Source organism: Haliotis rubra, unplaced genomic scaffold, assembly GCF_003918875.1.
Source record: "Haliotis rubra isolate DU_JTF1 unplaced genomic scaffold, ASM391887v1 Scf282, whole genome shotgun sequence".
In the NCBI taxonomy this organism is placed as follows: Eukaryota; Metazoa; Mollusca; class Gastropoda; order Lepetellida; family Haliotidae; genus Haliotis; species Haliotis rubra.
The window spans coordinates 523,269-535,427 of NW_025766914.1; the positions used below are offsets into that span (position 1 = coordinate 523,269).

The window sequence follows — 12,159 nt, forward strand, 5'->3', positions numbered from 1 at the left end:
CTCAATCCTCTTAGACTACTCTACGACATACATAGATTGCTGAAGAACAATTCTAACCTGGATCGTCATGGCGCTCAAAATGGAGTTAAATCCTTTTCACTCCTTGACTAAGCCGTTACTCTCCCGTGAGAATGTCGGGATGTAATTAGATCGTATGAACCTATGTTTATTTCAAAAGACGTCCAAATGCATACTTTGTGACTCGATGGCTTGTCACCGTTCCTGGAAGGCCTGGATATGCGGACTGAAGTTGGTCTGGTCTAAATGCATGATTACTTAGACTTCGTTCTTCACATAACCGGGATATTACATAACGCAGCTAAAAGAATGTACTAACCTACGTTCGTTTTGGGAATAGTGGAAGGATCGTGTTTAATGCAAAATACATTATTAAGTTCAAGGTTCATGCAAAATACTTTATTCAGTTGAAAGCAATCAAATGACGTCTCCCAGATCACAGCGTACACTTCTCTTCTACTCATCCATGGGGACCTCGCATAGGGAGGCCATACGTCCGCTACAGTGTACGTCGTCCAGACAGAAGCCCCTGCCTTCCCACAGGCTCACGCATCCTCTGCTCTCAGGTTGACCAGGGCACCAGTTAGCGTCCTTGATCTCTGTTCCATCCAACCATGTGTACTTGCCACTATCGTCTCGAATACCCCCGATGTAGGTATCTGTACCTTGTCCTATTAAGGTAATTGTAGTTCACGTCAGACAGTGGTGCATCATAACAATGGAGGGCAACAATTTGTTAAGTTATTCAGAAAATGGAATAATATATCTGTATCGTAATCTGAGGACACGCCTAGCCTTTACATTCATTTATTATTTTAAATGAATCAAGAAGATTGTATTGAAATCAGCCCTACAAGGTTTGAAGTTAGACATGTCATTTTACCTTGACTGCGAAGATAAGATTTAGCGAATTCGTGCTTTTCCCGGGTGTCCAACTGTACCAGCCTTCCGTCGTCTGCTTGTGTCAGACAGTTAATGTTGGCATCTGAACTCGTACTGGGTGCCCTCACGAGCTTCAGACACAGTTTGGTCGTTCCATCATACATAAAGTCGGATGGGCACCGTGCGTCTGCAAGAAAACAAATCATAGTAAGTTAATCACTGGTTTCTGTGGCCCAGATTCGAATATTTGATATGCGAATGAGACTGACTGCGATGTAAAACTAGCAACATATGTTATAGATGGGACTACACTTTCTTAGCACAGATTCTAGTACTGTACCCACCGCGGCTTCCAAGTGGGAATCGGAGTCGGACAAGTGGTAGTATTGACTGCGAACGTTGTAAGAAGCCACGTTGGCACAGTGGGTTAGGCAGCTGAGTTTGTGTGCTGGCGATTAGATGCCTGACTATGAGGGCGCGGGTTCGAATCCCGGATGGGACTCTGCCCAACAAAAGTACTAGCATCTGTACATTACGAAGAAAGTGTAATGCTAAATACAACATGTTACATTTGACCACTTTCTAAATGGCATTGTCTATTCATAAGTAGTTGGCAACTTTTTCTATTTTGGGTGTCTTTCCCCGGATCTCGGATCAGATTACCAATTTATGAAAATATGGTAAACAGTCTGTCGTCTTAATTAAGGGATGCTCCGTTAAAGGGCATTGTGGTCCCTTGTATGGTGATCTACCTTAAGGGGTTTTTGGGGTTTTTTTAATAGGATATTTATATAGCGCACACATCCACGCAACTAGTGCATGCTCAAGGCGCTGGCATTTTCCCTCGATCATTGGATGACAATCGCAACGGCACATCGTATTATCAATCTCAACTCCCCGGGGACCGTAAAACTCTTGCAGCCACTAGGCGCGCCGAGTTGTTGCTGCTTTCTCATCCTTACGGGTAACCATTCACACCTGGGTGGGCTGGGACACATAGTCACAGTACTTTGTCCAAGTTTACTGCACGTTGCTGTACCCGCAATTGGGTGTTTGCAGGTATACAAGTGGCCACCATCTGGTCATATACCAACGGATTCGTGGATTCTTTTTAAGTGCACAGGGCTGTGTACTGTACACTTGGGGTTGTGACAACACTGAACGAGTCTGCACACAAAGCTGACTCCAAGGTTTTTACACCCGGTCACAGGTAGGCTCGATCCCGACACCTCAACCTCGCTGGATCACTGTTCTGGAGCTTTAGCCAGCTCGCCCACCGCACCCCAAAGTTGCTGGTGATCTTTAGCCTGTTTTTTTAATATTGTATTATCCAAATAATGCTATTAGTTTTAACTTTACCTGCTGGTTTTAATTCTAACTGTGGTAGTCTAGTTGTTTTACTGTCCTTTGACGACAGGTTTTATAATATATACATATTCTTTATTCTCGTCACGATATGGCTGATACATTACCGATGTGACGTTAAATATTAATTCACTCACTCACCCCCCATGTGTTGCAAATATGTTCAGAGAGGCTTTCCCATTAGGAAGTCATAATCGTCAAATTTCGTTTTTAATAAGCTTAGTTGGCACGGTGTCTTTCTTCAATTTTGCTCTCACATTTTCGCAGACACGTTTCTTTAGTTTGTATGTTCAAATGCAAGGACACAAAACAGATCGATCCTTACGCCTGGAAGCATGAAAATGACACTTGGTGGCTTATTTCTGTCTCCCATGAGATGCAATACCCAGCTAGAGACATCTCATTCCGTCACACTTTTGACTCCCGATTTGTTATCAGTAACTAGCTAGTATTGTACATTTTCTATTTATTAAGACGCAGACCTAACATTGATTTAACTGTTGGAAAATAAACGAATCACGTTCGCTCGAATAGAGTTGAGAATTCTGACTTTCCCCCTTTGCCTCGTACATATTCCCTGGACAATAATAACTGGGACTTTTTTGCACGTCATTCGTCATGTGAATAAAATATTATTTTCTTTGTAAGTAAACAGTTGCCATGCATTTGAATATCACAAATCAATCTCCTGTAAGATATTTACCTATCGACAAATACATATTAGCAACGGCTACTGAACTCATCGAGTGGTCAGGTTCTTTGAAATATATAGCAAGGTTTGCCTTAAACAATAGACAATTAAAATAGAAGATAAGAACTGGTAATGTCATTAAGTGAAACGTTTTACTTGCCTCGTTGCTGTGGGACATCGTGTGTCCTGTCTCCTCTGTTCAAACCTGCAAACGTAATTCAGCATTTTAAGTGTGTTCTTTTTTTCATGAAGCCACATAAAGCCTGGGATTTACGTAAAGCTGATTATAGGTACCGTGGTCACTTATATTGAGATCATGTCACAACTGTGAAATATCGTTTTGTATAAATTGTAATGCTTGAACTGTATCAATATGAGTCATAATTGTTAACTATTTGGCCTGCCTTCGAAATTTTGTTTTTGGTACACAGACACCAAAATGTGTCATAACATTTCATTTCTAAATCGACCCATGAAGAATCCTGGTTAGAATTTGTCTTCAGTAACCCATGCTTGTCGTAAGAGGCAATCTACGGGATCGGGTGGTCAGGCTCGCTGACTTTGTTGACACATGTTGTCGTATCCCAATTGCGTAGATCGATGCTCTTGCTGTTGATTACTGCATTGTCTGTCCCAGACTCGATTATTTACAGTCCGCCATCATATGGCTGCCATATTGCTGATTTCGGCGTTAACCAAAAACAAACAAACTCATCATTTCTTAATCATACCTGTATTTAGTTTCTGAAAGTTCCCTTCATTAGTATTGAGTTTCGACTTCATTTCTACGACCTCTGCTTCAATAGCTGCAACTCTGCCGCGTGTTGTCGCTAACGTCCCGACCAGTGACTGCTTGTCCTGTTCATTTTTAACTGAAGAAGCAGCCACTGTTGCCTGAATTTTTTCAACGTTGTTGGCGACTGCACTGAGAGCTGACAACGTGTCCTGTACGGTCTCCAGCTCCCCCTCCATCGTCTCCATCTTTGTCTTAATCTCCTTGGCATCTGTATCATTAGTCTTTGATTCTTCTAGCCGTTGCTCAATATCATCCAGTCGGCTCTCCATGCTGGTCACGGCATCAAAACGTTCCTCTATATCTCTCAGGCGGTTACTAAAACTTGACTGTTGCAAATTTGAATCAGGAAAGTCATCGGGAGCAAAATTGGGCCCTTTGAAGCCTGCAAAATCAAGTCCTCGAAAGGCTGATGTGCCATAGCTCTGTGTCACAGCCAGGAGCACAACGTACATGCACACTGTCCGCCACATATTCATGGAGCTGTTAAGTAGGACCATAATGGGCCTTTATATACCTGTGATGTTTGTTATAGGTATATATGTATTAACTCTCAGGGGCCTTTCATGAAATCATTACAACCTTCAGAAGTCATTCATTCCAGACTCTTTGACATTGTCTTACCTTTGATCAGTAGCAAAATGAATTTTCGTATTTCGTGTTCAACATTTCAAACGTTTCCATTTTGGACAATGCAATCTGCGTTGAATGTCTTGTTAAGCATGCATTGAGTATAAGAAACTCAAATGTGGCGCACCTTTGATCTGGAGATTGTAATTTCGCCTTATCAGATGTGTACAATGTTTATCAACTCAGAATATGAATAATGTTAAAAGAAAACATGATCAAGAAAATATTTGAAATTGCGAGAAGATAAATTTACAAAAGGAGCAATTCGGAATTTCAGTTAGTTTCTCGTTATTTCAATTTTCTTCGAAATCTCGGAACTTCGTTATGTTTAAAAATATACTTGATATGATAAAATAATGGAAATAATCAAAAAGATGTCATTAAATCCTGTTTCAATTAAGCTGGAAATAACGAGTAAATAAAGGGAGTAACTCTTTAATTTTGAATTAATGTATTATCGTAACATAATGAGCAAATAATCAAGTTCAAAACGAAAATAGACATTAAAGAAAATATTTGAAATAGCAAGAAAATAATCAAAGCAAGAGAATTCATTTCGAAATTTTGTGTGTAAAATAAATGTTAAATTCCAAAATTGGTAGAAAATAAAAGAACATTTACGAGGTCACGAGAAACAAAGAGAGTTTAAACACTGGAGAATTTCTGCTGATATAATTGATGTTACCTAAATGACCATACAGTTTCCATAAGTATACGCATGTGTGAATCGTAAAACGTTGCATTCGCCATTTTTCAGCTTGTTGCATTTTTGTTCAGTGTTTCAAACTGGCTTGCTTTGTCCTTGGTAGAAATGAGATTTCAGGGTTAATGGTTTGTATCAGGTAGCGTCCTTTGTCCTTGCTGGAAATTAGATTAATGTTTAGTATCAGGTACCTGGAACATAATGTCTGGTATACAATGCGTCGGAATGCAATGCACACTGAACTTCAAGAACTAAGGGCTTTGCTTTGACATGCCTTTTGCATTTGATGAAATTGAAATTACTTCTACTCACGCTATCAATAGGGTAGTTCGATTTCTGAAACACTCGGTCTTTGAATTTGAACGTAAGTGACTCAAACTTATGACAACAGTTTGAGAACCAGTCGGTAAAACCAGCGATTCTAATTTCTTAAAAGCTTACTTAGTTTATCATTGTTTTAGTCGGGCAATCAAAACAAAACAGTACCCCTTCCCCATTGAGACCCAAACTACTTGTGCACCTTGAGATAAATCCATTTTCAGTTTTGTGGGTTTAAAATGATAGATGTGTCAAAGACACGTTGGTGGGATATGGTGTGTAACAGCTCTGCACTCGGAAATACAGTCAGCTGACATGGTACGTGGCCTGTGACGAGTACACTAGTTTCAACAATACTTTGTGGACATGCTAATTTTACATCCTGCATTAGCCCCCGCTTTCTGTTACATGTTGATTTCCCAAAAGTTATCTTTGAAATCTATTCACAAATGAATTCCGTTTGATTTTCACATTTCAACACGTTATACAAATACATTAACTAGGGTTGCAAATCAATACAAACAAGTGTTTGCTACTAATATGTCAATGTCCCCCGCCGCTAAAGAAGAATGAAATATTTATAAGATATTTAGTACTTTTTATTTTGTCCATAGTATGGTGATCTTCCTGCAGTTGTTGGCGATCTATAGCCTGTTTTTATATTGTATTGTCCAAATACTGCTATCAGTTTTAACTTTCCATACTAGTTTTAGTAGTAATTGTGATATTCTAGCTGTTTTACTGTCCTTCGTCGACAGGTTTTTATAATATACATATATTCCATTTCCATGTCACATATGTTCTCGTCACGATATGACTGAATTATTGCCGATGTGACGTTAAATAATAACTCACTCACTCACTTTTTATTTTTTGGTCACATACAAGAAATGACTGGTGTCTGCATAATCACCCAATGTAGGCTGTCGACATAATTGAAGACAGTGGGTTCAATGTTTTATGAGAGATCGCGTTTACATAAGTTTGAAAAGTGGTCAAAAGTGTCGTGGTGACCTTGCAGATAAGGTCAAGGTCACTCAAATCGACTGGTGTCTGCGTAATCCCTCAATGTAGTCTGTCACCAAATTTGAAGACATTGGGTACAACAGTTCATGAGATATTGCGTTAACAAGAATCGGGAGGGACGGACGTACGCTACTGAATGCATAGCAAATTACATTATTTGTGCATGAGCAAGCCATGTGACGTCCAGCTGTTGGCTGGACACTGACGGAAGTCAGTGGCAAATACGTTCATTGTTTTAGTCTGCGATAAGCAGAGCACAGAACAGGTACCAACATACCCCAAACAACGTCATAACGTTGAACCAGAAGTCCGTCATGAAATAATCCAAGATGGTACTGAACTTTAAGAAGTCATTTAGATCACATACGTAGTGTACGTGCATGCTTGCGTCATTTCACATTACCTCATGACCAGCAGCTGGTCAAACGTAACATATGTTATATCTGAGTCCCGAATGGGACTCAACCCACCAAAAGTACTAGAATCTGTACTTTAGTAAGAAAGTGTAATCCCAAATATAACATATTTTACCCCAAATTATTTGCCAAAATTTGGGATTAACGTTAGTTTGCGGTTGGATGGTTGGTCGGTTGGTTAGTTGTTGTTTAAAGGTCACATGCAACCAAAAAATCAAACATAATTAAAACACAATTATCACTTATTCATGACATATAATATACATTGCTGGTTATGAAAAAACATATCAATAAAATTATAAGCGTACAATCGCAAATCAAAAGTGCAATATTGTCTACTTGGGTTTACTTCCCAAGAAACGAAGCAGCCGGGATACCGAATCCAGTCAGAGCGGGTGGGTGTGCACTCAAGTGCAACGGCTGGTTCATTTGCAGATGCCCCCACGGCTCATTGTGGATGTATATATAGAGATGTTGGGTTTTGTAAATATGTGCTCATTTTTGGTGTATAACATTTTGCAATCAACAGACATCATAACATGTCATGTGTTCAAGTATCACACCTGCCTTTCTGTGTAATTACATAATGTGACAGAGACCGAACTCGGGCCATAAATCAATGCGTTTTGTTTATGGTGTATAGCCTGATTGGTGTTAAGTTCAAATTGCATGTGGTCAGTGATCGCAGTTGTGTATTGAATATTGTCATTAGCAGACAGGCAGGCAGACACACAGGTGTCAATAAAACAAGACATTGAGTTTTGTCTGTGACAACGACATATCTATATCACAGTTAGAAATTCTGTCAACGCTAAATAATGACATTGCTTTTAAGTATCGAACTGAGAAAGTGACTCGGTAAGAAGAACGTGTGGTGAAATAGACAAATTAAATTATATAAACAGTTTATTTACTGTCATAACATATAAAAAGCTCGCGCCTGTGAGATATCAACTAAACATTAGGAAAATAGCTCACACCAAGCCTTCACCGAGTATTCACCGGACAGCCCGCTTCCAAGTTGCGCGGACCTATTAAACTGCGCACGTGCTATGAGCGCAGCCCAGCTGTTGAAACCAGTTTTCCCCCGAAAAGTCGGGGAAAAATTAGTGAATCGTTTGAACTCCGATTTCGCGCGGTTTTTTTCATAGCGTTATTTTTCAACTTTATAAGTTGAATTTGCACTTTTGATGATTTGTTTTGGTAAGTCCACACCGAAAGGTATCAGAATCTTTACGTTGCATGTGAGCTTTAACGCCGCACTCAGCAATATTCCCGATATATGGCGGCGGTCTGTAAATAATCGAGTTAGGACCACACAATACAGTGATCAACAGCAAGAGCACCGATCTATGAAATTGGGTGAAAGACATGTGTCAACCAAGTCAGCGAACCTGACCACTCGCGCGATCGATCCCGTTAGTCGCCTCTTACGACAAGCATGGGTTACGGAAGACAAATTCTAACTCGGATCTTCACACGTACTTTAGTTTGCGGGCAATCGCAATGGTGTGTAGTTGAGATTGGAGTATTAGCCAATGTACAATGTAACAAGTCTCTGTGCTTAACAAACAACTTGAACCGGTCTTATTGACTTATGTTATGCTCAAGTTGTGATACTGTATACTTTGCTGTGTATAATATTTCCTTATTTTGAGTTTTGAGTTACGTAAAATAAGGACTTTACAGAAACCGAACAGCTATCACAGAATAATGCAATGTGAATATTTACACCCTTGATATTAAGCCAAGGCCTGCTTCGGAACATGAATATTATTTTCGCTGACTTTATTGCTACTGACATTATTTTACACTGACAATTTTATATTGGCATAAAAGTGTGTACGACCACTCTTTTGTGTGTAATGATCAACTAATAAATTATATGTTATGTTTGTAGTTATAAAGCTGTGATTATTGGATAACTGGTGTCAATCCTGCATTTGTCCATGAGAAGAGACCTGTCTGCCTATGTGTGTTGAAAAAAAGGCTCGTTCATTGGCTTTAAATTCTTTATTTGTGTCATTTCTTTTTATGACCATTATTCAAGGAGACTGCAAGCCTATATGAAACGTAACAAAGTCGTATTGGACTGAACCGTTTTAATCGAAAATATTCGTATGATATATGGTGCGGTGCTTTTCCATTACAGTATCGTTGTTCAAAGCGGTGTGACATTGTTCACCTGTGACATTGTTCACCTGCCACATATTACAAATGAATCCCATTAATCAACACAAATACATGCATCTATTCATACCTGCAAAAAACAGATGATGACGTTGAATTCCTCATTTTAGATTCATGAATCATAAAATGAAATATGTGATTGCGTTGTCCTTGATGAAAGTGTATGTCCACACAAATTCATACAGAACAATTAATGTAAACATTACACTGAGCAATATCATAGGTTGAGTGTTATTCTATTAACAATTTAACCTCGAAGATTTGCATAATAAAAGAAACAGCGAATGATCAAAAGGGTAATGTTACTTTCAACGATCCCTGGCTAGCTAAATCGTCCAAACGTTGCACATAGCTCTTGTGAAACATGGTGACCTATCCTGGTTACTTGCTTGTTCCAAAAAACGTAACAAAAACATTGTTCTTCAAAAGCCTCAAAAGCGTCTACAATATGAACCGGAGACTGATGGAACGATATCGGTATACAGATTGGGGTTAAAACACCCTACACGGTGTGAAGAAGAAGGCCGAGAAATACTTCTTAATTGCAGGACTGATATTGCTGATTCACATTTTCACCGGGCTCCTTAGAAAACAGTGTGCACAGCAATTGGAAGGTCAGCAGCATCTATGGATATACACTTTGTGTTGCTATTAATTAATAGTCCATGATTTATAAGTGGTATACTACGCATTTGGAGACAGTGCAGAGAGATGCTGTTCAATAGCAGGCCCGGGTAGGTGCTGTGTGATAGCATCATGGTATGGTCTGGCATCACATGCAGCAGGACGAATCTGATGATCGTGCAAGCGAATATGACCACTCAACGTCCAGTTGGCATCTAGTTCGCCCAACATATAAGTCAAAGCTTTGTGTTCCAGAATGACAGTGTATGTTCTCATAGAGCTGTATTAACAGTCTGGCACAGCTGAGTACCACTGCAAACCAGCAATGTAAGCTGTGGACAAGATTACCGACTTTACAATGTGATCATTTCTTTTCATGCCATTTCTGAATAGATTAGACAGACAGACAGACAGACAGTTTTGTTTCAGTAAAAAAAAAGGCCATGGCCCACATTACAGAATAATTTTACATTTTGTTTGATGCTGGTAAAACCAGTAATAATAATACATTATTGCCTCTGAAAGCTATGGAACCATTTTTGCACAATGTACAGGCATAATATACCCTTCTAAAGAAAAAGTAGCAATACTTGTCAAAACATCATCCTTAGATGACACAAGTCTAACAAAACTATCCTTACACGGGTTACCAATATATAGGTAAGGTGGAAAACATTCTATCTTATGCATTTTTTTAAACATTGACAATTTAAATGGTATTCCTCTTCAACTACTGGTATAGCAATATAAACAGAGTCTATTACAGTACAGTGTATTATGCCTCCCTGTTACAGTTGGAGGTTGGAAGCTATTTTATCTGGACTAGCTTAAAACATGTTTATTATACTGTAGAATATATCTAAGGAAATATATCTTTCAATTTGCACAAGTGTCATAAGTGACAGTATGTTGTATTTTGCTTTATAAAGTGTCTGACATATTTGCACATTGTATAGGCATAACATATCTAAGAAATAACATATGGATCTTAATGTGTAGAATATTGACTGAGATTCATGCATTTCTAATTTTACGAGCCTTCATCAATACTTGTCAAAACATTTTCATTCTGACATGACATAAGTCTTGCAAAACTTTCCCTATAGATTAGGAGTTTCCCCTTAATATCATCCGCATATATATTGTTGAGATTAGTGATACTAACATCAAAGTTGTGGTTCAGCCTTGTGGTTTAATCACAGCTTGTCATGCCGGAGAACCAGATCGATCCCTGACACGTGACATTGCTGGGGTATTGCTAATACCGACAAGACAAGGCGCCGGGAAGAATGTAGGTTGTAGTCACTTATGGCGAAAACGTGGTCGTTGTGGTAAGAGAGACTTCAGTGGCAGTACAAATTCATGATTGTCAGTTTTATAATCACGATGGTACTCCGCCTTTGATGGTTTCCAGCCCGAAGAAGGCCGAAGTGTGAAGAGGAATCTCTGGAATGACAAAACACCAACAATTATATTTTCTAAAATCGTTACAAAAACTTCACGATATCACGTTTACAATGGTAAACAATGAGCAGATTGGATGATGCATCTGGGGAGGAATACTTTTCCCACAGTTTTGAGTGCATGCACTAAAGATTTAAATATTTCCCCATTTTCTATCAATTATGTGTGAAGACTACATTTCTACTTGGTATACTAATAAGGTTGATTAACATGAAAAGTTACTGACGCAGATGTGGTTCTGAAGTTAGCATCTTCCTCCAGTGAGAAAAAGAAGGAATTTAAATGGACGAGAAATTATATCTGGAGCCATTTTTCAGCTCACCTCCCACAAGGTGCCATTGGCTTTCATCAGTTCGAGCACCATGAAGATAGGCAAAGGAATGATAGGCAGCATAGCGAAGACAAAGCCGATAGCACGAGCTACCAGTGGGTACGTGTAACCATCGTAGGTAGGCATCTTGTAGGCACTCAGCGTGACGATGAAGATTGTCTGCAACATGGATAACATGATGTACAATAAGACAAGATAGACGTTTCCTGCCCTCCTGATTGGCCTTCAGCAACCCATGCTTGTCGTAAAAGGCACCCGTGAAGATCCGGGTTAGAACTGATCTTCAGCAACATGTGCTTGTCGGAAGAGGCGACTGAAGGGATCGGGAGGTCAGGCTCGCTGATTTGGTTGACACATGTCATCGTATCCCGAATTGCGTAGAACGATGCTCATGATTTTGGTCACTGGATTGTCTGGTCCAGACTCCATTATTTACAGACCGCCGGCACATAGCTGTAATATTGCTGAGTGCGGCGTTAAACAACAAACCAAATCACTACTAACACAGCCTGTAACATCCAAGCATCTCTAATCATGATATATCTGAAGATAATTAGGCAATCTGAGACTTTGTTTCATTCCTTACCAACATGATCAGTGGGGTTGATATGCACCAGCAGAACTTCATTAAAATCCCAGGACGTCTTCCTAACATCAGTTCTATGTCACGGCCAAACCTGTCCACACCTGGCAACAGTTATTAGGTAA

At 39.4% G+C, this 12,159-nt stretch overlaps 3 protein-coding genes across 10 annotated transcripts in view; all 3 read right to left on the bottom strand.

The window, feature by feature from the left end:
- Positions 1 to 395: 395 nt before the first annotated feature.
- On the bottom strand, positions 396 to 1,080 carry LOC124281345 (snaclec stejaggregin-A subunit alpha-like). Its single transcript, XM_046717378.1, has 2 exons — positions 902 to 1,080; positions 396 to 689 (listed from the first exon to the last, which is right to left on the bottom strand). Exons 1-2 carry the CDS (start codon positions 1,062 to 1,064, stop codon positions 475 to 477), a joined length of 378 nt encoding a protein of 125 aa, XP_046573334.1. The 5' UTR covers positions 1,065 to 1,080; the 3' UTR covers positions 396 to 474.
- A 2,028-nt stretch (positions 1,081 to 3,108) lies between these two features.
- On the bottom strand, positions 3,109 to 4,249 carry LOC124281310. The gene is made up of 2 exons (XM_046717333.1): positions 3,688 to 4,249; positions 3,109 to 3,161 (listed from the first exon to the last, which is right to left on the bottom strand). Exons 1-2 carry the CDS (start codon positions 4,247 to 4,249, stop codon positions 3,109 to 3,111), a joined length of 615 nt encoding a protein of 204 aa, XP_046573289.1.
- Positions 4,250 to 10,444: 6,195 nt separating this feature from the next.
- Positions 10,445 to 12,159, bottom strand: part of LOC124281328 (sodium- and chloride-dependent glycine transporter 1-like) — a 70,865-nt gene continuing 69,150 nt past the window's right edge. For all 8 annotated transcript variants that reach the window (XM_046717362.1, XM_046717361.1, XM_046717359.1 and 5 more), the window contains 3 exons: positions 12,038 to 12,138; positions 11,443 to 11,610; positions 10,445 to 11,102 (listed from right to left, as the gene is read on the bottom strand). In XM_046717362.1, coding sequence (XP_046573318.1) covers positions 10,959 to 11,102; positions 11,443 to 11,610; positions 12,038 to 12,138 — 413 coding nt within the window. In that variant the 3' untranslated portion in view covers positions 10,445 to 10,958. The remainder of the gene's footprint in view (positions 11,103 to 11,442; positions 11,611 to 12,037; positions 12,139 to 12,159) is intronic.

Coding starts and splice junctions, on each gene's coding strand:
- LOC124281345 (XM_046717378.1), bottom strand. CDS start 1,064: ATGTATGATGGAACGACCAAACTGTGTCTGAAGCTCGTGAGGGCACCC. Junction 690..901: donor ATCTTATCTTCGCAGTCAAG/GTAAAATGACAT, acceptor TTACCTTAATAG/GACAAGGTACAGATACCTAC.
- LOC124281310 (XM_046717333.1), bottom strand. CDS start 4,249: ATGGTCCTACTTAACAGCTCCATGAATATGTGGCGGACAGTGTGCATG. Junction 3,162..3,687: donor CTTTCAGAAACTAAATACAG/GTATGATTAAGA, acceptor TTACGTTTGCAG/GTTTGAACAGAGGAGACAGG.